This window comes from Ciconia boyciana, chromosome 5 (assembly GCF_034638445.1).
Source record: "Ciconia boyciana chromosome 5, ASM3463844v1, whole genome shotgun sequence".
Lineage (NCBI taxonomy): Eukaryota > Metazoa > Chordata > Aves > Ciconiiformes > Ciconiidae > Ciconia > Ciconia boyciana.
The window spans coordinates 14,201,026-14,226,938 of NC_132938.1; the positions used below are offsets into that span (position 1 = coordinate 14,201,026).

Here is a 25,913-nt window from a genome sequence, read left to right on the forward strand (position 1 = left end):
CAATTTCCAAATTGAGTCAGGGAGTCAAGGTAAATGTCAAGAAGAGGATACAAAATTTACAATTAAATTATCAATGGAAAAGAAAATTTTATTCGGAATGATTATTCTACTTGGAGTTCTTCCAACCTAGGAAGAATTGTCTTTGTAGCTGGGCACTGAACTATTAGTCTCATTCCCTACTTGATTTGACTTTCTTTTCTCTTTGTTCATGAGCATATAATTTAGTCTCTGTTCTGATAGTGTTCCATCTGTGATCTAACATACTACATGCTTACTACTCAGATTTTCTTCCCTAATTCTTTGCAAAGTATGAAGGAAACATTAGAGGGAAGTTTAAAACCACACCATTTACTAGAAAATGTTGGAATGAGAAAATGTATGAAATAATAGCAATTATAATGAAACAATGGGTCATTTGAATGTAAAATAGCAAAGGAAATTTATGGGCCTGTTATTCATATCACAAACACTGTATATGGATAATCTGTTTTTTTCTTTTCCTCCTCCTTTTCCCATTAAGAATGGAGATCTAATCCAGGATGACATTCAAAATCTGAAATCGGGAGCAGTCTTGGATTCACTCAGAAGCAGAGCTACTCAAACTCCAGTTGTGCTGCTACATGCTAAAGAGTCTGGTATGAAAACAAACTGGAATTTTTGCTCTAATTTCTGTGCAATAAAAGTGAAGATGATTTCATTCATGTGGTGTGCAAGACTTAGAAGGTATAAGACCTTCTAAAAACCTCCTAATATGGAAACTGTATCTTGGGAAGGTGAAGCAATAACTATTTGCCAGTATGATACTAGCATTTAGATATGAGCTTTCTCAAGAAATCCTAGAACTTTCAAGAAGCTAGAGAGATGAGGAATTAGGGGATATTTCCCATGTCCTGGCTGAAGTATAGTGTTTGGGAATGCTGTGCAGCAGTCAGGTTTGCTTTTTAGACCAAACAACATGAAAGCTCTGATCTTGGCACATCGTATCAGGTAAATTCTTCCAACATAAATTATTGGAAATTTTATAGCAAATTTCGGTGTATGCAAATGCAGATCTGCACTGAATTATTTTAACCCATAAGTTTAACCCATAAGTTTTCATCTACCCACTGTAATGAGATGTATTTTCCATTTTTAAATGCTTTGAGAACTGGGGGGGACCTCAAATATGCCTTATTTTAGAGCCTAATATTTATGTTTTCTTGTGAAGTTTGTTTTCTTGTTTAATGTCGTGCTTATCTCTGCATCATTGGTGATGTATGCTTCTGGTAGAGAAGGTAGTTTTGAGCGTACTTTCACTAAAATACTTTTCTGTTCAAAACATCTGGTCAGATGTTTTTGAGTTTGTTTTTCATGTAACTATCTGGGAGTGGCATTACACTTGTCCAGTGCTTTACCATAACAGAAACACTAGGATGTAGCTGTGATGGGCTAAAGCAGATGGAGGAGCTACCAGAAGAACTTCTACCAGTTTTGGAACACAATTCCAGTGCCTTTGCAAAAGTTGCTGGTCTAGCTGAGATTGAGCAGGTGAGAAGAAAAGTTACCACTATTCTTGCTGTCATTGTGCACAGCGAGTCTGTGAATTTTGAGATAAAATGAAGAGTTGGTGTATTTAAAGATGAGTATAAAAGTATCTTTACGTCATAGCTACTGAAGATATTATTCAAGATGAATACAGGTGTGCATTAAGAAAATGATTGACTTATTTGTACCTTCTTTGTATCAATACTCTCATTGCAAATTTTAAATAATTTGGAAACTTTTTATATGGAAATATTTTTTTCTCATCTGTCTGTAATCAAATATTTTATGGATGAAGTGAAAAATAAATTATGATTAACAACATAGAATTATATATCTTAGCTTATATTTTTCAGTTTGAAACATTTCTCTTTTGCTGTTACCAGGTCACCCTTGGAACAAAGAGGGCAGGTACTCTAGAAGATAGTTTCACTTTATTCAGATGTACCCCAAGTTATTGTGCAGCAAGACTGCTTCCCCCTTCCTCTGAGAAGTTAGCTAACAATGAGACAAGTAAGGAAACCAAAGCTGAAGACAACTTTTCTCTCTTGAAGGAAAAAGCTGTAGATCTACCAGCAAAGATGTTCCCTGTTTCTGTTGTTGAAGCTTTGAGGAGGAAGAAGCCCCAACTTACCTTGTTAGAACCTGAAAGCTACCACATATCAGCTGTCACCACGGTGAAGAAAGTGAGGAGTTTGGATTTCTGTGAGGCATATACCACCCTTTGTCCTGATGGTCTCTGCCTTGTTGCAGAAGGAGGATTTTCTGACAAAGCTTCTGCACTTCTTCGTGGAAAGATGCCTTGCACTGTGACTGAAATTTTCACATTGTTTCTAGAAAAATACAACGTGGAAAAACCTTGGGAAAACAAGCAAATGCTGCCAAAAAGCATAAGTGAAAATAAATGTCTGGATAAAGTTGTTGATGATGGAAAGTATCACCAAAAAATCTTTAGAGGGAGAGCTAAAGGAGAAGAAATACAGAATGAGAAAGACCAACCACAACAGGTGACCTGTGTTCCTGAGGAAAGTTCTAAAGTTCTGAATAAAACTGAATTGATCAGGCCTGGGAAGCAAGGAGTGGAAGTCAAAGACAGCCTAGGTAGCCTACAGGATGTCCCAAATTTATCTGTTGAGTTTAAAGACTTAAAGAAGCATTTTGAAGGGAGCCCTGAACTAATGGAGAAACAAGGAAACCTCTCAGAAATCTGCATCTCTGATGTGAATAGGGTATATAATGGAGAAGACATAATCAAAATGGAGGAGAAAGGAGAGCAACCAACTCACCAAACAAACCCTTCCAGCAATATTGTCCTGAAAGAAAAGAAAGACCAGACCCTGAAACTATGTGAACCAAACGAGAAGAATTTCTCATGTCAAAAAATAGCTGCTGAAAACGTGCAATATGCATACTCTCAGAAATTTTTTTGGTCAGGGGAAGAAAGGTATCCACTAGACACATTGTGTCCTATGCAGGAGAGGGCTGTGTGCTTAAGCAAACTGTTTCTGCCAGGGAGCAATTTTTATGAGTGTTTCTGTCATCTGTCACCACTGGATGCTGGTAATGAACATAAGGTGAAAATATATGCACTGGAAAAAGTGGTGGCTGTGTGTTCTCAGAGGATATTTCTACTGATGCAAGAGAATGAAAATTACTCAAAAAAAGTCTGTATATTACAGCAGGAGAATGAGAGATATGCTCAGATGATGTGTGCACTGGAAGAGGAGATGGATGCATATTGTCAATACATTTTAGCGGTAGATGAAGCTAACATTGTTTCATTCCAAAACTTACTTAACGAGAAAGAAGTTGCTGGTGGGTCTTATAATGACTTATCAGAAGAAAACGCCCTAAGCCCAGGAACATTTTTTGTTGAAACCTTCTCTAAGAACCTCTCGTGTGTTGAAGAGAAAAATAGGAATTCTGAAAAAGACTCATTGACAATTGCATCAAATAAACTTCCCAGGAGTGTTTTATCCCTGGATGGAAGGAAAATGAGATATTTCCAGCTGCTTTCTGACCTGAGAGAAGAAAGAAGCAGATGCTTCAAAGAAATAGCTAAATTATTACAAGACAAGGAGAACTATGTAGCAAAATATAATGAATTAATACGAGAGAGAGAGGGAAATTTACAAAGAATATCTCTTTTAGAAGGTGAAAAAGAAACTTTATTGGGATGTTTGGCAGAGATAAAGTGTGAACAAGACAAATACAGGACCTTGGTTTCAGAACTTCAAGAGTGCAAAACCAGCTGTTATCAAACTATTTCTGATTTAGAGGTGGAAAAATGTCTACTGAAAAGAGAAATAGACAGAATCAAGAAAGAAACTTCAGAACAGTTTGATGAATTTCAGAAAGCAAATTCAAACTTTATTTTAGAAAATAGCAAATTGAAAGAATTAATGTATTCTTTGGGTTTCACCTATGAAGAGCTGAGAAAAGATAAAAGTTTGGGAACAAAGGAAAAGATAGTAAAACTAAAAGAAGAAAGTCAACAATGTCATCTTAAGCCAAAGAAAGTTGAAACAGCATGTAGTGTAACTCAGACTGAAGAAGAAGGAGTTCTGGTTATAGACCCTTCAAACTATTTCCCTGGAAAAGAGGTAAATAACAACAATGAGGAATGTTATCAAGCAGGATCTTCTAAAGAAAGGGGGAGATATAAATGCCATTTGGAGGACAAAGCTAAATTAACAAAGCTAATTTGGTAGTGCTAGGTTTACGGTTGGACTCGATGATCTTAAAGGTCTTTTCCAACCTATACGATTCTGTGATTCTGTAACTTGGTAATATAGAAAATGTTGTAACCAACCATGTGCTGGAGATCTGAGGTGCTCAAGTTAACTTTGAAATAGAAGGCAAAATACCAGAGAGGTTTTTTCTGAATGTTGTATTAGAGAATTTTAAAGTGATACAGCAAGCTACAAAGTTAAAAATAATATTTAAAAGAGTGCATTGTTCAGGCATTTTTTAAATTCTTGTCTTCTTGCAAGAGTAAAAGCTTCTGGTAGAGCAAATTAATTTTCACAAACTTCTGTTATAATGGTGAATTATTCAGGGTTGTGAAACAATCATGTCTTACTGAAAAGCACACACATGTTCACTTACTAACTTTTATTCTGATAGGGTCTATTTTTTTTACTGTTTTGATTTTTATGAAACATATGCCTAAAGACAGGATCTTTACTTATAGTGGATTTCTCGTCCATGTTTTCCCTCTGTAGTCATGAATCTTACACCACAGTGAATTTCTATGGAGATTACTATGTTCTTGTAAATGCAGAATTATTACTTCAGTTGAGAATAATCATCAGGGAAATATTTATCTCTAATATCTTGACTTTATGCAAATGTTTTTAGTAATTTAGGTAGAAGGAAACCATATATTGCTCTGTAAAAACCTGTGTGCCATTTTGTATGGGTGAGAGGAGTCACGTCTTTCTGTTGTGTATGCAGGGCAGCATGTTTGAAAGCTACAGTGTGATGAAAGAGCAAGTCAAAAAGGCAAAAGAGGAACTAAAAATACAGCAAAAGGAATTAGAAAAATCAAAAAAAGAGGTAACCTCCTACTCTCATGTAATTCTGAGGAGTAAATGTGTTTTCTTTCTTGTTTTCTTACATGGCTGTTCTTCTTTCTGCCAGGATTTAACACTTTTACAAAACAGGGAAGTCTCTGATCTGCAAAACCAAAACGTACCTCTTTGGTCTTTCAGTTAAGTGATGAATTGCACAGTCATTCATGGTTGGCCAGAACTTCAAGTGAAACTGCATTCCTCCGGCACACTTTAACAGAAGCTGAGTGCTTAATAAAGACACACAGAACAAACTGTCTGTTGTGGCCATCTGAGGCCACAGGAGTAGAGGAGGAGTAGAAGGCAGTAGAAGCACTGAGGTCTACGGCAAACCTGAATTCAAAGTAGTTTTTGAGTGAGAGGAAAAATGATGTAAAATCTGACACTGTCCAGGGGTCTTGCTATATCTGGTGATGGTGCAAAGTATGCACACTGCCCCTTCTTTCGACATCTATGTAGTAAACACGAAGTCCAACACCACCTTCGTGGAGACTTGTTTGGATGGCTAGTTCTGTGCCTGTGTAAAGTAAATCTGCAGTTTTAATACCAACCAAAGAAGCTTTCAGTATTGTGCCTTCCTGAATGCATTAGCTTTCACATTCCTGTTTTTTATTGAACAATCTCCACTGCATGCTTATCTAAGCAGAAATGTATTGCTTTTATGGCAAGTGTGTATTTATGGGGCTGTTTTATGCAATAACAGGCATCACTCTGAATCCCTGTGGAAAAACCACTGGCAGTAACAAATGTGTTGAGTATGTAAAAGAGCAGTAGGATTATACATGATGGGTGTACATAACTGTTGTCCTTTGCCAGCTCCTTTATAAGACTTCCCAGATTTCAGGTGAGGCAACTGGAACGAAGGGGTGGATTTAGATGAGTGATGGATGGTTAGGTAAAGGCTTCTGACCTTGTAATATGAACATGAAGAGATCATTTGATTTTTATTTATTTTTTAAAATCTGATTAACTTGGGTCCTTCTAATCCTTTTGTGTGTTACAAGGAAGTTGTGCGTTACAACAGCTTCCTCAGCTTACTTAAAAGAATGTGAAGCCTTTGCTTTCAGAAGGGAGAAGCAATGATCTCTCACATGAGGGAGGGAGCTTGCTGTCAGGCAACCAGCTGATCTACTGAGTGTTGTGGGGTTTTTTTGTTTGTGTATAAGTGGAGCAAATGCATCCTAGAAGAAATATAAAGGTGAACATATGGAGGGTTTTTTTCCTCCTTTGCATTTTTCATTTTTGACATTTCTCAAGAAGATTTTTTTTCCCTAGCTGATAAAATCTTACTTTCAGTTTGCTCTGAGGGCTTTCAAAGACGTAATCTCTGAAATTGTGTGTGCATTCACCACTGCTTTTTTTTAGCTTTATTCAGAATACTCAAGGTACCTTCAAATTTAGAAATAAATTTAAAAATTAATCTATATTTCTGTATAGCTCTGGTTAGATATGTTTCTATAGGACTTACTGTAAGAGTCTTACTCATTTCTTATAATAAGATTATAGTGTATTGTGTAATTCCATTTATTTTAATCAATTTACAACAATTTAAAACTTGTGATGTGGAGATCAGACTCAAGTCCATGGTTGTAAGCTGGTATTGAGAAATGATGCCACTCATTATACTCAGTAATTCTGCTTTCTTCCGTTAGGCTCAGAAGTGGTACACAGAACTTGGCTTTGCTGAAACAAGATACGAAGAAATCAAAACTCATTTGACACAGGTTCTCTCAGAATTAGACCATCTTAAACAAGAAGTTGGGGACAAAATGCTTGGAAAGCAGCACTGCAAATTAATGGTATGTATATAAATGGAATGGAGAAAAGCATATTCCTTTGGAGGGAGTGTTTTGGATACAGAGACACCCATTATTGTTATTGGCAATAGATTTGAAGCAAGTATAGAGCACCTAGAGCCACTGGAGCTGTAAACTTGAAAGTAGGCAGATATTATGCAAGGTAGACCATCATAATCAAAGTCTGGGCTCTGCATGGGCATTATAGCCACCTCCATTTTTTAGGAGGACTCTTGTCCTGCTCTCTCTAGGCAGAGTCGTTTTCTGAGGCATGGATTTTCAGGTGGCCTTAATGAAAGGGGTTTTCCTTCAGTCCCCTCTGCCTTTCCTGCTCTGCAGTTGGAGAAGTCTCCAGTGTTTCCGGTATTTGGCCTTTGTGCCTTCTAGCCCCAAGTACTAGATTTGGGCAGACAAAATGAAGCTGTGATGCTGGACATTTTGTGGAGCAACTTCCACTGCAAGTGAGCAGGCGGTGTGGATTAATGGGGAGTCAAGTCTGTAACTGATGCATGGAGCTCAAGTATGTATCCTCCAAATCCAGAAAATCTTTCTATCACATGGAGGAGAGGAAGTCTCATTGGAACATATCTATATCACAGAAATTCTGGTTTTGCTGTAAATGAAAGCTTTTTGAATTTTCAGGTGTCTCTGTGTCTTGATAAAAGTTTTTATGTTTTCCACCAAAATGAAGTGTTTTATGGAAAGATTTGTAATTATTGAATAATCTCCTGGAAGCATCTTTCACAAAGACTTTTCAGCTAGCCTTGAAAATATTTCTGTCCTCCTTGACAGAAAAACTGTGAAGGAGAAATACACAACTTTTATCAGCTGGAAAAGCAATTTTGTAGCAACCTACAGTATTTGCAAATTTAGTTTGAATAGGTTAGATACATACGGCTTTGGAAGAAAATAAAAACACATTCTGGAAAATGTAAAGAATCTGGGCTCAGTTCAGTTCCCTAAATGTCACTCTTTATCCCATTTAAATGCCTTAGGGCATCCTAGCTGAGGGTGTAGCTGGCCACCTGCAAGTCCTATGCGGTTACTTCATATTAGCTTGTACACCCTACGTGGCACTATGTGCTGATGTTTAGACAAGTGAAGTCTGACTGTTAATTGAAAATTAAGCACAAATTTTTCATATCGTTATGATGTATTGGCATGTAACATCTTAAGACAATGAAATCTATTTCAATTAAGAAGCAAAACCTCCCAAAATAAGCAGAAGTGTATCGTGGTGTTTTGTTTAAGCTAGCACTTAAGCTTTTGGGGGCATTTTTGGGCAATGGAGCTTTAACCCTTTTGTTTGGGGACAGTCTGGGGCAATTATTGCTTATTTAATTGGTCACTGAATTAAGATGTTAATTATTTCTGTGACTCATGTGGGAATAAAATTCATCAACCTTGACAGAATGTTTATAGACTGGAAAAAGTGCAGGTCAGCTGTTCCTCTGAAAAACCCCCCACTTTTAAATCCCTCCAATAACTAAACTTTTCATGTTAGTGTTTATTAATCAGCAGTATATATTTATGCAATATTGTGATATTGTTTGATTTGGATCTGACTTCTTCGTCTGATTTAATTACTTGTCGTAGGGGTAATGTCAAATTCTTGAATACACAGGTATCTTATTCTGGGGTCAAAGATGCAGTAGATGTACATCACAGGGCTGGGTTTATCCTTCAGTTACACTATTTGATGCTGCAACTAATTATCTGCATGACTTAAGTCTTAATGAAAGGATGTTGATTTTATTGGCACAATTAAGCAAGTAGTACAGATAGAAATATAGAGTAGAGAAAAATAGAATAGATATACTTTAACAAAGGTTGTGTTTGTATTTCAACTATTCTCTTTTAAAATAAACTTTCTAATATACACCAAGCTGTCAATAGTGGATTTGTGTGAAATTGTTAAAATATGACTTAAGTTTTTCTAGATTAAAAAAAAGTAAGACATTTTGGCACAATGATTATCATGATTATCATGCTTTTCTAGCATCATTTTTTCTTCCTGAAGGCAGTTTTATAGACTGGTAATCCTACTCTTATTTTCAGTTAGTTGCCACCCTTGTTCAAAAGTGGTTTTCATCCCACAAAGTTATTAATAAACTCTGATACAGTAAATCACAATAATTTATGCTTTTTCATGTTCTAAACTTCATTTTCTGGAAGACCTCTGTCTGCGATGCTTGAAAGAAGTGAAGATCTGAGCACTCTGGATCTAAAACCCGAGGCTGGAAGGTCTTTGAGATATGATGTGTTTTGAGCATGTCTTTTAGGACTTTGTACATATTTTATGTTGTACAGCCCCCAATGCCCAGGGATCCTAGTTCTCAGCTGAGATTCCAAAAGGCTGTTATGATATTATACACTGCAAATAAAAGGGAGCTAAGATAATATACTCCAAGATTACTGCTGGGACTCTTTGTTTCAGTGGTGTTGCTATCAGGGGAAACACCATTTAGTGTACGAATATTTGGGGAAATTTTCTAGGATGTTGAGGTGGCCTTCTGATCCATGGTGCTGTAGTAGGAGTTAGGAAAAATATGTAGGTGAGCAGGAAGGGAGCAGGGTACTATTTAGAGCTTTGAAAATGAATACAAGAATTCTGGATGAAATGCACACAGTAGATAAGGTGCCAGGCTTCCCCGGTGAACCACTGACTCCTGTCATGGCCTGTAGCCAAAAAGTCATATTCCCTCTCATTTTCTCATTGAGTTTTGAGACAAGCACAGCACACACAAGAAGAGGAAGATTTTATTTTTGTTTTTAATGTTTAGGCACCAACTCCAAAGACTGGAGATCTTGCCATAAGAGTGCAGTGTGTTAAATGATACGCTTTGGTTATTTCCCAGTCCCAGCTGCTGTGTCCTTCACCCTTCTGGAGCTTGACTACACAACACATGGTTACTGGTAACTGGGACATCTGACAGAGTGATCATAAATAAACCTTGTATGCCTCATTTGTGCTTTGAAACTACAGAAAACTGCTAGCAGGTCAGCAAAATGCAAAAGGAAAGAGGGAACTTCTCTCTGTCTTTAACCACCAAGCAATTTTTTTATTTCCCCACCTCTTTTTCCACTAAGCATCTTCAGTCAGGGAGCGTTTCCATTTTTTATTTAACATACTTTTTGTGTGGGAAAGAAGAAGATGAGGAAAATACCATGTCTCAGACTCATCCTCAGGCTTTTATCACTGCAACCCTGGTCTAATCAATCTTGATGTGTCCAACAGTCACTATTGTTCTTTTGTCTTAACGCAAGAGGGAGCCAGAAAGTTTGGTACAAAGCATGCACGACTTACATGAATGCTGTGCATAGAGGGCTTGCTTCATTAGGAAGAACAGTACGAAAATGTCATATTTCTGTTTTTATCTGTGTTGCAATGATGTGTTGCAGCCAGAGTGACATTCAGTTTGCTGTTCTCTATGAAATGGTGCCTTTAGTAGGCTGTAGTCACCAAGGGTGTCAAAGTTGGAATGGCTGTCAGAAAGCAAGGGAAAATTAAACTGTGTTGCTGTGCATCATGGCTGAATATTAGCTCTTCTCTTGGCTGTATCAATGATAATAACCATTAAAATCAACCCATCTTCCTGCATGTTTTTTCAGAAGGTTATATGGTTTTACCATAGTATATCATAGGTCTGACTAGAATTTTTAGGTTAATCACTGAAATGTTTAATCTTTTAGACTTGCTTATAAAGCATGTTCTCAGAAATCTTGAGCAGCTGTGTGGATCAACTCAATGTTTTTTAATATAAGTTCACAACAGCATAAATGTTTTTCACAAGACTTTCTTCACCCTCAGATTTTCCTTATTCTTAGACTATATGTTTAATCTGATAATATCACTTCTAGGAGCTGACCTTATGATGCTGACCATCAATCTAAAGCTCTTACTAATCCTTTGAATCAAGTGTATGAAATTTAAAACAAAATTGGAGAGTGGGGGAGGAGGAGTTAAATTCAGAAGCTCCTCCTTCCCCTTGTTCTGTACCACTATGACTGCATTTTAATGTAATAAATATTTTATTTTTAAATATTTTTGAAATTTGTCCTGAAAATCTGATTAGTTTTATTAATAATCTTCCAAAACAAAAATGTAACGGGGAGAGTGGAATTTGCTCTCTGAGATAAATATATGTGGAAAAACAAGGAGGGTATTATATAGCAGTTGGAGCAGGAGACTGGGGACTTTTGAGTTCTGTTCTTACTCATTGTATGACCATAGGTTGGTCACTTAATCTGTCCATGTCCCAGTTTCCCCAGGTATGAAATGATTATAATACAATACTTACCTTGAAGGAGCATTGTGAAATCCCAGTCCTACACCTGCTCTCACAGGGCATCAAGAACTCCTTGCTCATAAACAATTTTAAGATTAGTGCAAGATATTAGTGCTAATATGTTTATGAAGGTTTGAACTCATCTGTTTTATATCAGCTTTTTTTTTTTTTTATGTACAAGGTAGGTACATATATTGATTGAGAAGTTTTGTGCTCTAAAACATGACTGGGAATATTTTCATTATTTTATACGTCTAATTTGAAAATCTGTGTATTTGCTCCCTAGCCTGTGTACACTGTGAAAGATGGCCAGGAAACAGAGGAGAATAAAATAGCCAATAAGAGATTACAGCAGCAAGTGCTGACCTTGAGAGCCCAGCTCAGGGACCAGGCTGCATTACAAAATCAGTTCCACGACTTGCAGAATGAAGTGGAACTCCTTCAGGCTCAGCTATGTGAAAAGGTATAATAAAGCTGTTTTCTGTGTGCTTAAGTGGGTGGACAAATCTGAGTTTAGACTTCAGATTCTACCTCTTTCTTCTCAAAGGAGAGAACCAAAATAATCTTCTTTCCTGGGAATGAGTCTGAGGATAATTAAATGGTTTGCAGATGTATAAAAGTACCCTTGACTTCAGAGGAATAAGGAAAAGATGTAAACTGCCTGGGTGGTCAATGTTATGGAAAGATGATAGACTATAATAAAAGTTGCCGCCAGTCTCTGCTATAATCCCCATAGCCTAATGAAGGCAAAGTGGTGCTGAAATTCTTTGCAGAGCCACCTCTTTGGCTTAAATTGTCAGGATTTTTAACATTCCCGACTTTCTTGTTGCACTATATCAGATTAAGAAACACAGTGAACTAGCGATAGAATTTTCGTAGAGTTTTTTCTAACTTTTTTTTATCCAGCTGCTAGGGTTACACATTAAGAGTTTCATTAACACATTTTCAGTTAGGTGTATGTGGTTTGGATTTTTATTAATTGACATAGTTATTCTGGTGAGAGCCCCCATGTATACACAAGTATACTTACATGAGCAGTTTTTACATGTGCATTGTATTTCATCTGGCAAACCAGAGCACGTACAGGCATTAACATTTGCAAAGCTACTGCCTTACAGTGTGACAGCAAAGCTACTCCTGTCAGTGTGACTAGAACTGCTGAACTCTTGGGTGGAAACAAATTCCTGCTAGGACTTTTTTCCCTTAGATTTTGTTTCCTATTTCTTTGGAAACTATTTTTCAAAAAGGGGCCAAACTGGATCTGCCCATCCAATTTGTGAGCCAAACTGGAACTGCCCATCATACTCTGAAACAACTAGTAAATGGCATTTTCTCAGTAGTATTCTTCATACCCTGATACAATGTATAGAACATGCTTCTCCTCTGTCTTTCCTCTGACATACAAGAGATGATTTTGTTCTCCCTACTGGGTGCAAATTTCATCCTACTTCCTCCATGGTAAATCCAGCCGTTACACAGTTTTGGGGTTTTGGGGGGTTTTGTTTGTTTGCTGGTTTTGTTTGAGGTTTTTTTCCTAGCCTTGTCATGTGCTGTGATTTGCTTTAAACCAGTCCTGTATGGAGGGTTAGTGGCTTCCCTCAAGCATTGATTAGGATGCCTCTTAGCAGAATAATGGTGGTAAAATGGAATTGTTTTGTAGTGTCTGGTGTCTGTAGTGATGGATGGTGCATATGAGATGGTAGGTGAGTAAAGGGCGAGATGTGCTATCCATATAAATGGGCAACTCCTAGCTGTTCTGTTGCATTGGCAAAGTGTTTTGCTCCATGCCTCATCAAGAACTGAATGTCACCAGTGCAGGGACCTATTGCCAGCTTTTTCTTTGTTCCCTCAGTGCGAGTGCATGTCTCTCCTGTCCTATCTACTACCCTCTTTCCCAAGCCCACAATTTATTAGCTGAGGACCATGCAACCTCTTTCAGCATAAAGAATTCTCATAAAGGGAGTCTTTTTTTTTTTGATCCACATAATACATTTACTGTAGGCTGTATAGAAATACAAATTGTCAAGGAAAATTAATGCAAAGGAATCTGTACTTTATTGCCAAATAACACTGTATTGATTTGTCATAGAAATGGGTTTTACCTGGCAGGATACTGTATTTATTCTGCATAATCAGAAAGCAAGTTTCCCATGAATAGTAAGCATTTTAATCATAAGGTATAGACTAGGTCATCCAGCTCAACTCCTAATAGAGGACATGCATTGATCATGTCAGAGTAGAAAGTTGTTGATGTTCACTTTTCAAAGCCTGCTGTGGAATACACATTCAGAAAATTCCGCCTTGTTTCTTGCATTCTACAACATAATATAGACAAGAAAAGAGAAAACTTTTCCCCAAAAGAATATTTTGAAAGATTCACAGAGCAAATGGGAATACCAAGGATACCAAGGATACCAAGTCTTTAATGTGATGCTGCTTTGATGAAATAACCTCACTGATACAGGGCACCGTCTAAAAACATCTAAAAGCATTTGGTAATACATAAGACCAACATTAATGCTAGTAGGGCAGTGTTTGTGTGCCAGGGCCTATCCGTGTACAACCAGCTCCTTACATGGCTTCATCTTGTTTGTGATACAGAGACACAAATATGCAAAGTGTATGCCTTGGAAGTCAGGTCTAAAACAAACAGCAAAAAACTGCTACAGTATTTAAAAATGACTCTTGAATAAATTAATGCAGAATGTTTTTCAACCTTTCAGGAAACAAAACTTCAGAAGAGAAAGTCTGAAGTGAAGTTGATGCCAGCTCCTTTGAAGGTACTGTATTTTCCTGAAAGCTGATGCAGGACCTACAAAAAGGTGTATCCCATTGCTTACAGGCTTCTGTGTGTGTGCTTGCCTTCTGCGGCTGCCCCTGACTTAGCTGTTGGCTGCTGGGCTCTAGGCAAGGGCTTGCTGACATTATTGCGATGCGTACTCTTCAGCCTGTCAAAAGGGTGACCTTGCACATGGAAAGGGAACGTCACTTTCCAGTTTACCTGTGCACATGTATTGCTGTTGCAGGGTGCAGAGGCACCTAATGGCATAGAAACATCGGAATGCATTCTATAGCTTTGGGTCAAAATATGTGAAATTACAAATCAGATGATACAAAATATAATCTTGCAGTCTCATCAGGGAGTGAAATCAGTGTATATGTGTTCATGCCACATAGGCTAAGCTGGCTTGCCTTACCTGAAAGTGCCAGGGAAGGAATAGCTTCATTACCAGGATGCTTAGCAAATTTCACGGGCGAGGAATTACTAACTCTGCATTTGATGAAGAGATGAAAAACTCGGTGAATGGCATGGCCCTGGCAGAGTACACAGTCGCTTTTACAGCAACGTGTGACCAAGAGGTGTTTGTACTTCCTTGTAGGATCCTCCCATTTCCACTATTGTATTATGTCAGTGATTATATTTTTTTAAAGTGTTTAGTGAGACTCGGTGTATAGTTATAAAATATATCTCAGCACATAATATAAATATTGCTTCAAGCAAGTCAGTGGAGTTGGCTGTTTTACTGCTGTTTTGATCAACATTTAAATCTTCTGGAGCTTATCAAAAAGTATGTCAGTGCTCCATGCAAAAAAACAATTACCCGATATTTTGACAAAATATCTAGCCTACTGGATAATGCAGCACATGATACAATTTGACTTTAAATATGAATTTTGCATTTTCTTCCTTCACAATGCATTATAACAGATTTCTGAAGAAATTAGAAAAAAAAGGTCTAGAATGAATAAGTTTAAGATTTAAGTCAACTCGGGACATTCATATTCAACAAGGAGTTAGTCACTTGTGTTTCACTGGCAACAGGAAAGTGGTTCAAATGGGATATGCTCTGCCTTACACCTGGTGCTGTTCGGCATTATCATTAATAGCTCGGACGCTGGGAATATACTTCATATTTTTGGGGTAGCACCTATGTGAAGACATTCTTAAGGAATCTGAATCTGGCAACCTGGAGCAACAGGAATTCCCTTATAGTACTTCAGTAATCTTTAAGCAAGATCTTTGTTTTCCTTTCATTTTCTCTCTCTTATTATTTTAAACAAAGCCTGTAAAAATAGCCAAACAATATTTGGTAATGTTTGTGTCAAGTATATTCAAGCAGAATCCTGCTGGTTAAAAGTGGAAAAAAAAATGTGTTTTGCCTTACACATTTGTAAAATATTGGGAAGGTGGCTGCCTACCACAGCAGGACACGGAACACAGGTTCATACTACTTTTTGTACTTCAGCTAATGCAATGCACTGCAAAATGAGTACATAAAAATAATTTATTTTTCAATGACATTGACATCTATTTTTCATCAGCAGAAGTAGAGATGCTCACAATGGACATATAGTGTAGTAAATCCACAGGATTATTTGTCTGATTATTTTACACTTTTACACACAGAGTGGTATTCTGTATTGCCCTGAAGAAGCTTATTCTTCTAGTGTTATTAAGTGTTGCAAGCTATCACTCAGTCGTACTTGCTTCTGTGGCAAGAAATAATTTAACTGCATGTTAAGGAAAAGGTAGATTGATTCTTCAATGTAAATGGCATTCAATTTCCCTGTAGCAATTAGGAAAATAAATGAGAGTTTGCTAGTTCATAAACATTTTTTTTTTTTGCTTGTCTTCTACTACCTACGCTTGACTAGTTGAGGTTTTATATGCTTTGAGTTTTTTATGCTTTGGGGTTTATGTGTCTTCATATCTACATATGCCATCACCCTATCGCAAGCAATGCTGTCAATGTAAGATGAAAAGGCAGAGTGGTTGCAGGATGGGACGGGGTTCTGTGTCTGGCTATGTCTCCTTTGAGTATGTCAAGTCTGGGTCCACCACTGTCTCACCCAAGCTCATATTGAGAATTAATGTTTTATGTGACAGTAGTTAGTAACTCATCTGTCAGAAGAGAGATAATACTTCACTGCTGCCAGATATTTTCTCAGATGTTGCTGTGATACATGAGCATTAGTGGAAAGCTTCCCAATACAATAAATATCAAAATACTGTGCACATTCACACTGTCTCCCCGAATGTCTAATTATTACAAAACTTAGCAGCTCCAACAGGAGAGAATTAGATTGAATCTATATTCTGATGGCCAGTGAGTTCATTTGCAGTGTAGAAGCCCCACATTAAATTCCCTGCTTCAGTAGATATTTAGCTATTCATGCTAACTGGAGCACAAACCCTTTCCCATAGTATCGAGCACAGTAGTGGTCAGAAGTCCCACTTAGGTTCAGGCATACTGGGATTCAAGCCTGTTTTTTTTGGATCATGCAGAGAACAGGCTGGCTCTTGCTGGGCACCATGACACCAAGCTTTGGACCATTCTGGTCTGTGATAACTACTGTGATAAGTAATTCCATGTGTAACAGGGGAAACCTTTCCTGCCGAGGCAGATCTGTATGTTCCCATGAAAAATTTAGGTTTCTATGGGTCAGTTTTCCAATGGAAAACATTTCAGTGAGAAAATGTCCGAGTGTCACTACTCCTAATTTAAAAAATAATCGTTACAATTGCAAAGAAGAGAGACCGTTTCATATTCATGTGATACATTCCTTTGGTTTTAAAAATCCTGTACTGAATTCTGTACACATATGTTAAACTGAGCTGACTTTTCATCTTTGAACATTCATTTTTTGTGTTTCAACTCATTCTTGCTGGAATTCACATCTCAGATTCCAGAGCTATGCCCAACTTGTACTTACATAAAACTCCTTTCAAAGCTCATTCCCTTCCTTCCCCTCAGATTTTCACTTCTAAATCATTCCCAACATTTGAACGCTTCTAGAGAAAACCAAGTGGATTGATGCTTTTTTTTTTTCCTTCTGAAATTAAAGATTTGCAATTGGCTTTATTCATTTCTGGACGCAGTGACAAATGGAAGGCTGTTACACATTGGCAGCAGACTTGCCTGCTTTGGTTTACTGATGAATTTCAACCAAAAGTTTGCAGTGATGCATGAAGGGCTAATCCAGTGGCCTTCGAAGGGAAAAGGGACTGTATTCAATTCAGTGCCTGGCCTTTTGTGGTGCAGTAATAAACTTTGTGCCTGGTTCTCAGAATAAAATATATTTTAAAATTCTTTTAAGAACTCTTTTTTTTCATCTCTACATGGAATTAGATGTAGATTGGATAGGTCTGCCCTAGCTGTGTGCTAGGAAGCTCCAGCTTCAGTGTAGGGCTTATGAGCATCAATAAGTTATTCATGCTTAAAGATGAATGTGAACTTCAGTTCTTTGCTCATTCAGGACACAATGGATGGTTGGTCATTCCCTTCTGTTTGCCAGAAGTATTTTCTTCCTAATGCTCATCCCAATTAAAATACTAAAACATGAAGGCAGCATGATGCAGTACCAAACATCTTCAGAGCTTCTCTTCAGACTTCACTTTCAGCGTTCAAGACTCTGTTCTCAGACAGTACAAATCACTGTTGTCTCAATGGCTTCATTTTGCAGATTTGCTCTAAATGAAAACTTTGAATCCGTTTGGTTCAGCAAAACAGCATGCATTTTGAGTTTTATCATTCTTGATTATTTTCACAGCCCAGTGTTACATTCAAATGTTTTTGATTGAGAAATAAAATTTGCTTGAATCATGATTTTATTCCAGCAGTGTACTTTTTACTGAGGCCGGATATACACTGGAGTAATCTGTTCAGAAAAGAAAGTCAATTTTCCTTCTCTTAATATTCTTTTCAAATCCCTGTAAAGAGGACTATATTTTGAATTACTTTTCTTCACTATAAAACTGTACACCATGAAGCTCTTTATTTGTAATTTAGTTTAATTGAGTCATTTAGTGTAATTTAATTTAATTTTAGTTTGGTTTATCATAATAAACATATACTATTGCACAGAAGAGGTTTTATTTCAATTCTTTTTCATTCAGAGAAAACACCTGTCACTGTAGTGAAAGCAAAAATTGCGTGCAGGATGGTGAAGAAAAGCTTCATCCTGTCTTTCTCTCAATTTTGAAAAAGAATAGCTTTTTGGAGAGCCATAGGAATGACAATGTATGCCTAATATGGACTTGAAATTTTTGGAGGCACAAAGAAGTTAATTTCTAAGCCTTTATGATGCATTTTCCTTTTAAAAGACTTAAACTGAGAAACCATTGGAGCCCCTTGTAGTGGAGCTATAATAAATTTGAGCAACTGACGTAATTAAAACCTTGTCTTATGTTGTGTTTGGAAAATGAAAAGCATGTGTCTGAAGAGGACACATCCCAGGGACAAGGGCTGCCTCCAGCGGGTGCACGTGGCACTCGGCACAGTGCCGTAGCTGGGATTCACATGCCCAATGTCAGACACAGAATATGTGGCCATTTTGGGCCTTTTGTCATGTCCCATTTTCATCATCTTGTTGGAAAGGCCTTGGCCTCATCTTTCTTTTCTTGCTGTTGTAGAATTAATCATGGACATTATTAACAGTGATTGTGTCTCTGCCTTTCCCAGTGCAAGGAAAACAGGACAGCATTCGTCAACTGATGTTAGACACTCATGTTCACTAAACAGCTAACAAAAAGGACTAGGACTGGGGTTTGCAACAACTGGTTTACCTGGGTTGGTAACAGTGGGAAGCAAGAGAAGATGCTTCAGATAACTAATAGGAAATGCAAAAGAGGAGGCACCACTTTTTTCTGAATTTAGGTGTCTACTTGTAGTTAAAGAAACAGGCTTTACCCAGTTTGACTTGCTTGAACATGAAGCTGTGTCCGTGCTGCTTTGATATATTAGAGAACCACACAGAGGAGCAAGAGAGCTTGGCTTACCCTTCACGTGAGCTCATACTAGCCAGTGCAGCTGTGCAGTATTTTGGGCCCTTTTCTCTCTCTTTTGGGCTGCGTGTGGAGAAACACGAGTATGTTCAATTCTTTCCCTCAAATGACGGAGCCAACATGTCCTGGTTTTATGTCAACAGCCTCTGTCCAGATAACTGATGGCTGTAATGGATAATGCTGCTGTACTCATTCACTTCAATTTCTCTTGCGCTGGAAGGCTTTGACTTGATGATATATTTTATATATTCTTTCCATAGTGGATCTGAAACCATTGTGGCTATTTGCCCCCATTTCTCAGAGCTGAGAGGGAATTTGTGCAAGGAATATAGGGATAAATGGTAGTGCTTTTTATTGCTTTTCATCGAGTCATCTTAAACCTTATGGATGGGAAGCTCCAGGCAAAGAATGTGTCCAGTGCAGTGAATTATTTGTTTTACAGACTAGGGAATAAATGTGCAGAACAGTATAGCTTAATCCTCCTTTGTATCAGGGGATTTCTTCTGAGATACTTTTTGGTAGAACAATACTTCTTTTTTTTTCTATTTCTACTCATTTCTTTGCAAGAAACCACTTACTGCTTTCCTGTGAATCATATTTGAAGGAAACAGGCCTGAAATAACATTCTCTGATGCTCTCCTTAAAATGATTTGTGTGTGGCTGGTGAGATCAGAAGCTTTTCTGACGCTGAGGGTGAGATGTATTTCATGTTTGATGTCTGTACTTCAGACAGTCACGTCCGTGGTCTTTCTTTTAAGAGTCAGTGGAGAGAAAGAGATACAAAGAGGTATCCTGCCCATTTTGGGTATCTGCTTTAGGTAAGGTGAGAAGAGTTGGAGAAGCTGGACTCCACTGGTTGTGAAGGGGGCCAGGAGGAGATACGCTTCGGTCAGATGAGTCCCACGCTCAGAAGGGAGAACGAATTTAACTTTGGGGTTTCAGTCTTTTGGGGACGGTGCTGATCAAGACCAAGGGACCTTTCAGGACAAAGTTTTTTGCAGGAAGAGGCTTCTTTTTCTGACATTACAGAAAAAGTGACTTGAATCATTGGAATTTCAAGGGAATGAAAGAGAGGAGATGGTGGGTTTTATTTAGTAGGTTTTTTAAAGAAGGGTAAAATCCATTGCTGACAGATATGTTATTTTTGACCTTCAGAAAGATTATTAAAAATACTGAAGGGTATAAAATACAGATTAAAACCAGTTAAGGGCAGCCTGGCCTTTCCAGTGAAATAACTGATAAAGTTGTTCAATAATTATGTAAATGTCTGTTTGTACAGAGGGTATCTCAAGAATTTGTGGTGGCTGAGTAGATGGTACATACTCAAGGTTAGTGCAATTTTAAAGTAAAATTTGGTTTGGTAAAGATTTAGATCTGTTTCCTGACTGCATACATAATACAGATATTTTAGCAGTGGTTTTTGCTCTAATTCATGGGCAACAATGTGCATTTGTCTAGAACAATAAATACAAGTAGAGTAACAGCCATGATTAAAAAAAGAAAAGCTTTAAAAGCTAACCTTCCTTTATTTTCTGATAAATGTTAGAATTAAGATAAAATCTGCAATTAAAAATATCCAGATGAACTAAAACATTTTATTCCTATCTCTGACACCACTGACTTTTTATTTTCATAATGTTGGGGGAAGGTGATGTTTGGTGTTTTTAATGTAAATCCTTTCTAGAACCTGGCAGTATGCAAGTGTACACTTCTTCAGGTTTGGTGGAATATCACAATTTGTTTCCTCCTAGGTGGGATAACATGTGGAAACTTTGGAGGAAAGCAAAAATATCAAAGAAAAACAGAATCAATATTGTAAATAAATAAATAAAAAATTTAAAAGGGAGTAATTAACTAATGGAAGAAATTAATGTCTGGGCATTGAGACAAAATGCAGGATTTTTGCTTCGCTACATCCATAGTGATATAGAAAATGTGATCATTAGTGCTTCACAGAGTCTTCTGAAACACTGAGGATGAGTGCTTTTGAGAGAATCATACCAGCTTTCAAATATAGTGCAGACCATACTGTGAAAACTTTGTCGGTGTGGTAGCAGCTTCACTCATCAGGGTTTGCATTAACCCACCCTTCTGCTGAGTTTCACTACTTTGGCTGCAGCAGAATTCAGTAATCCCGAGAGGCAAAAGAGTTTGTGAGTTGAACAGTTGAAGGAAACAGAAGGAAAGGAAAGACCCTGCCAGGAGGTTATTTTTCTAGAAACGAAATGTGGCCATGTCACAGCTTTGATTTGTGTTTTTTCTGGTAGCTTTAGCAGCTCTCGTGCCTAGGAGGAGGACAGTGATTTGCCTTTGCATGGGTCATTGAGCTCCAGAACTTGTTCTGCTCCTGCTGACTCTCATCTATCACTAGGGATGCCTCTAACTGTGCTTCCTGTAGTGACAAAATTCTCATCAAATAATTTTAGATCCAATCTCTTCATGCCTCAAAACATTTCAGGGCTGCCTTTTGTAACCCCTCCATTGCTTTCAGCCAGCCGGCATTTTTTGTGAGTGCTGGAGAGATGCTGCACTCATAACCTTGTTTAGAAACGAAGGACTTCTTTGGCTTCTGTGTTTACAGGGGAACATCCAAATATATAGCTTTCACTTTCCAACTGGTCTATGCCTGTGATGCTAGGATATGACTGGGTATTCATGCCACCCTACCTAAATAAATGCTGTATCCAGATAGTGTCACAGACTTCCTTTGTAGTCAGTGTAGAGAAAGTAAGTCTTTTAGGGAAGAGCAGCAATCTAAATTATGTGCCCAAAGTTGGTCAATATGAGTGGTCCTTCAACTCCTGGATGTCACCGTCTTGTTCCCTGGCCTGTTGATCAGCCGGAAGTAAGTGATCCAAGTGGTAGCTGCTATGGGGAGTGTCTCAGCTGGCCAAACATGCTTGCATTTAGTACTTTTAATGGGACCCATGGCCAGAATTCAGCAGCATTGGTTCCCTCCTCTCGTGGGGGGCCAAGAACAGAAGGTGAAATGGCATCAAAGGCAGTGTTGATTGCTTGTGTTTAGCACTCACATTCTCTCAGGCACTGTATCCTGGGAAAGGTCTGTTCTGCAGCACACTGGGTCTAGCAACAGACAGGCACAGCCCACCCTCCTGACCCTACGAGCTGAATACCAGTGTGTTGGTGTACTTAAGAATCGTAAGACACATACTTCAGGGAGCCCATGAACTTTGAGGGTTGTTTTGCAAGCAGGAGATGAGAGTGATGAGCTTTTTCAGGTCTGGCTAGCTTGTACACGTCAACAGCTGGGATTCAGTGTCACCTCCACGGGACAGTACGGCACCACTGATACCTGTACGCTCTAACCCAGGCGTCGGAGCTGCTCTTGAACTGCTTGCAAGCAGCATGTTTCTCATAAAGCTCCACGGTGATCAGTCCTGCAAGACTTCTTTTCTTAGCAATGGCAACAGCTTACACACTGTACATTCTTCTTCATGCTGTCATAGAATTATATTTTGATGCATGAGCTTGTCAATAAATGCTCATCCTTTTGGGGGGTCACCAGAACAATCTATGGCATTTCAGAATCGTTTGATTTTTTTTTTAATGGACACAAGTGATGTAGCTAATGCTTATTAAAGATGTACAGAGGAAAACCAATATATTATTTTAAGCAGAATGTGTTTTATATTAAGTAACCATTCCTGACCTGGCATATTTATAGTATTTGCATTTCTGGAGCATTTGCAAGAGGACTAATGACAATGAGGTGTCATAATAAGATGTATTAATTTTGGAAATAATAGATAACTATTTTTAAGAACCCAAAGGATGAAACTGTCATTAACAATCTTAAATTTGTTTTTCTGTCCAATTGCAAGAAAAAATGTAATATTAATCCTGCAGCTTTAATAAATTTGTATTTGGATGATAAAATGCTGCTGCCCTGTGATAGTGATTCACGTTCAGGGAGATCTTCTTTTCCTGCTTGCAACTGTTATGAAAAGGTGCATAATTAAACAACTGCCATTTCTTTCTAAATTTGGCTTCAGTTCAGTAAAGATATTCAATGATAATGTTTGTTGTGGTGTTAAAGTTGATTTGGAGGTGAAATAAGATCAACTGAATTAGTATTTTTATTCAGAATAGGAGGGTCTGCTTAAGAGTTCATGCAGTTGAACTAATACACTTTTGAAGTCTATTGAGCTTAACCTTCTTGAGCATTTGTAGGTAGACAAACCTGAATTTATTGTGTAGTGTGGAGTGAGAGAATATATGTGTGAAAGAATCATGTTCGAAATTTTGAGATTCTTCAAGAGGAGACCTAACATTATGCAATTTTTAAAATTAGGGGTTTTTTTCTACTTTTTATCTAAGTTTTCTTAATATGCAGATGCAAATTTTGAAACAGCAAATTTTGAAGCTGCAAATTTGCACCAGGGGAGGTTTAGATTGGATATTAGGAAATTTTACTTCACTGAAAGGGTTGACAAGCATTGGAACAGGCTGCCCAGGGAAGTGGTTGAGTTAAATACTTCCATCCCTGGAAGTATTTAAAAGACATTTGGATGAGGTGTTTAGGGACATGGTGTAGTGGTGGTCTTGGTAGTGTTAGGTTTACGGTTGGACTCGATGATCTTAAAGGTCTTTTCCAACCTATACGATTCTGTGATTCTGTGATTCTGTGAAATTTTGGCTGTAGTTAAAGCTCAGAGATTTTTTTTGTTTTGGGGAAGAGTTGTTGAGGGCAGGATTACTTTTTAGACAGATTCAGGAATGCTTCATATTTAAAATAATTGGTATATTATCTTTTTTCTTATTTTGGTCAATGTAGTGTATTTACATTTAATTTCTGTGAACATTTATTGTAATGAATTCATCCAAGTGGCTTCCACTAATCCAAAATAAACAGTCTCGGAAAACTTAATCTAGCTTGAATTTCTTAAAATGCTATTTTATCTTGCAGATGCTGCCTTCTTCCACAGACGTTTCACAGGCCAATGGACAGCCACAGGATCATGAGACATATGTCAAAGTGAACAGGATGACTGAGTCAATACCTGCAAACTCTCAGCAAGAGGTGGATAGCACCCACAGTTCTCACATCACTCCAAACGTGTATGCTGGTTCTCCTATTAAATTGACAAGTCCAGAGAGGATCATAGCCTTGCATCGAGAACTAAGACAAAACCATCAAAAAAATGGCCAGGTCAGTATAAATTTTCTCATCATTTTTAGTTTAGTGAAATCTATTATTCTTGGCAGTCATTTTATAGATCCTATAGATATTTGAATGATTGCTTCCAGAGATGCACAGTTGATTGTTAGTTTAAACAAGCTAAGGATAAAAAATGCTTAATGTTTTTCATTATGCATTTTCCTTCCCATTGTTTAGGAATGGCTTGGGGCTTGTAAAAATAATTAAAAGGTTTTGTTTTCATCATGGTGTACTCTCTGGTAAGAACATCTTTGAAAATTGTTGGATGTTCAAAAAAATGTTGTTATGTTAATATTGTCCCACCTTTTTTTTCTCCAATTCTTTTTTTTTTTTCATGATCCAATTATTCCTATGCCCTGAAGCTCTTTATAGTAATTTCCATTAACTGCAGGAATCCTGTTAGGAACAGAGCTGATCAATTGCAATTGCATTTGTGACAGTCTGCTGCTAAACTAAACATGCAGGAGATTTCACCCTCTCTGAGACAACATAACCTCTCCATAATTGTACAGAAACAAAATTCAAGTATGCAATTACTGGAGTCAGTTAGCTAGGAGTAGTTACAAATATTATTTTACTGAATTTTCTTTATAATCTTGGATTAAAATAAATGTAATAAAACAAATAAAAGCATAGTTTCTGCTTTTGGCATTAATAGTTGAAAAAAAAACCATGCAAGATACTGAAATTTCCTTTTGGTTAAGAAATTTATTATACAATGAAATGGTGACGCAGAATTCCAAAAACATGTGAAACCATTAAGTTATTTAGTGCAGGGGATATATGTGACAGTTCATATCCAGTTCCCTGATCATTTTCTTTATCACAGTCACATATAAAAAGAATCAATGAAAATATTGTCATAAAACAAAATTATTATGGAGAGCAGAATGCTAGTAGTTCTTTGATTGACCTGATCTTTGTAAACTCAGGGATTTTCTTTTTATATACATCATGTGAGCTTTAATTAAATCCCAATGAGACCATGACACAGACCTACCGTACAATTATATGGGAAGCTACAGCTGAAATCAGCCACAACGCAGAGAGTGGCCTGGGACATCCAAGGTTATGTTTTCTTTTCTTCTTTCCTCCTCAGATACCTTCAGTTGTCTCCTCCAACTCAAAGCTGAAGGCTGACTGCAACCTGCCTGTGATCCATGAGGAAGCCCCTTGGCCTCTGCTGTCAAGGATGAAGGATGCACTGGTGCCTCCGGAGCGTAGTGCTTTCTGGGCCACGAAGGGGAGGGATCGGTTGTCGAAATGTGATGATGTATTTTGGGGTCAAATAGAAAATCAGCATGCAGGTGCTATTCCCCAGGGAATGAAACAGAAAAATGCCATTATGAATAAGGCATGGCCCTCTAGAGAAAAAACAGATGGCTCAACCTCAGCTACCACAGCTAAAAGCTATTTGTCAGATGTGTTGTCAGCAAGTAATAAAGGTTGAAATCCTGTGGGGAGAAATCAGCTGCACGAGAAAGAATAAAACCTGCAGAAATAAAACAAGGTAAAGCATGATAGCAATGTGATTTTCCCATTGTTACAAAAGTATGAATCATTTTTTAAAACAAAGATATTTTACTAGTTAGCATGGCCTAGCAACTAGTTTGAGATGACTGGAAAATTTACATGAAAAAGAGCTGTGCTACTTTTTATGGTCAAAATTTCTTAGAACATTTGAGGTCACTTAAATCTATGGATTTTTCAGTAGCCGGGCTGCCTTCCCATTTTCTTTTCACCGCTTGTTTATGATTCACTTTGCTTTTA

The 25,913-nt window shown here is 37.7% G+C and overlaps 1 protein-coding gene across 3 annotated transcripts; it reads left to right on the forward strand.

Moving 5' to 3' along the window:
• Positions 1-1,459: 1,459 nt before the first annotated feature.
• C5H4orf50 (chromosome 5 C4orf50 homolog) lies at positions 1,460-25,913 on the forward strand. 3 transcript variants are annotated; one of them, XM_072862134.1, is made up of 9 exons: positions 1,460-1,527; positions 1,908-1,932; positions 2,076-4,124; positions 4,978-5,079; positions 6,746-6,892; positions 11,465-11,641; positions 13,902-13,958; positions 23,892-24,134; positions 25,243-25,913. In XM_072862134.1, exons 3-9 carry the CDS (start codon positions 2,103-2,105, stop codon positions 25,591-25,593), a joined length of 3,099 nt encoding a protein of 1,032 aa, XP_072718235.1. In that variant the 5' UTR covers positions 1,460-1,527; positions 1,908-1,932; positions 2,076-2,102; the 3' UTR covers positions 25,594-25,913. The 3 variants fall into 3 exon arrangements, with proteins under 3 accessions (XP_072718235.1, XP_072718238.1, XP_072718237.1); XM_072862137.1 differs by lacking the exon at positions 11,465-11,641; XM_072862136.1 differs by lacking the exon at positions 4,978-5,079.

What these genes read in the sequence shown, in the direction of transcription:
- C5H4orf50 (XM_072862134.1), top strand. Translation starts at nt 2,103, where the DNA reads ATGTTCCCTGTTTCTGTTGTTGAAGCTTTGAGGAGGAAGAAGCCCCAA. An exon ending in TAGAAAAATCAAAAAAAGAG is followed by an intron (nt 5,080 to 6,745) that starts GTAACCTCCTAC and finishes TTCTTCCGTTAG; the next exon opens with GCTCAGAAGTGGTACACAGA. An exon ending in TGATGCCAGCTCCTTTGAAG is followed by an intron (nt 13,959 to 23,891) that starts GTACTGTATTTT and finishes TTTATCTTGCAG; the next exon opens with ATGCTGCCTTCTTCCACAGA.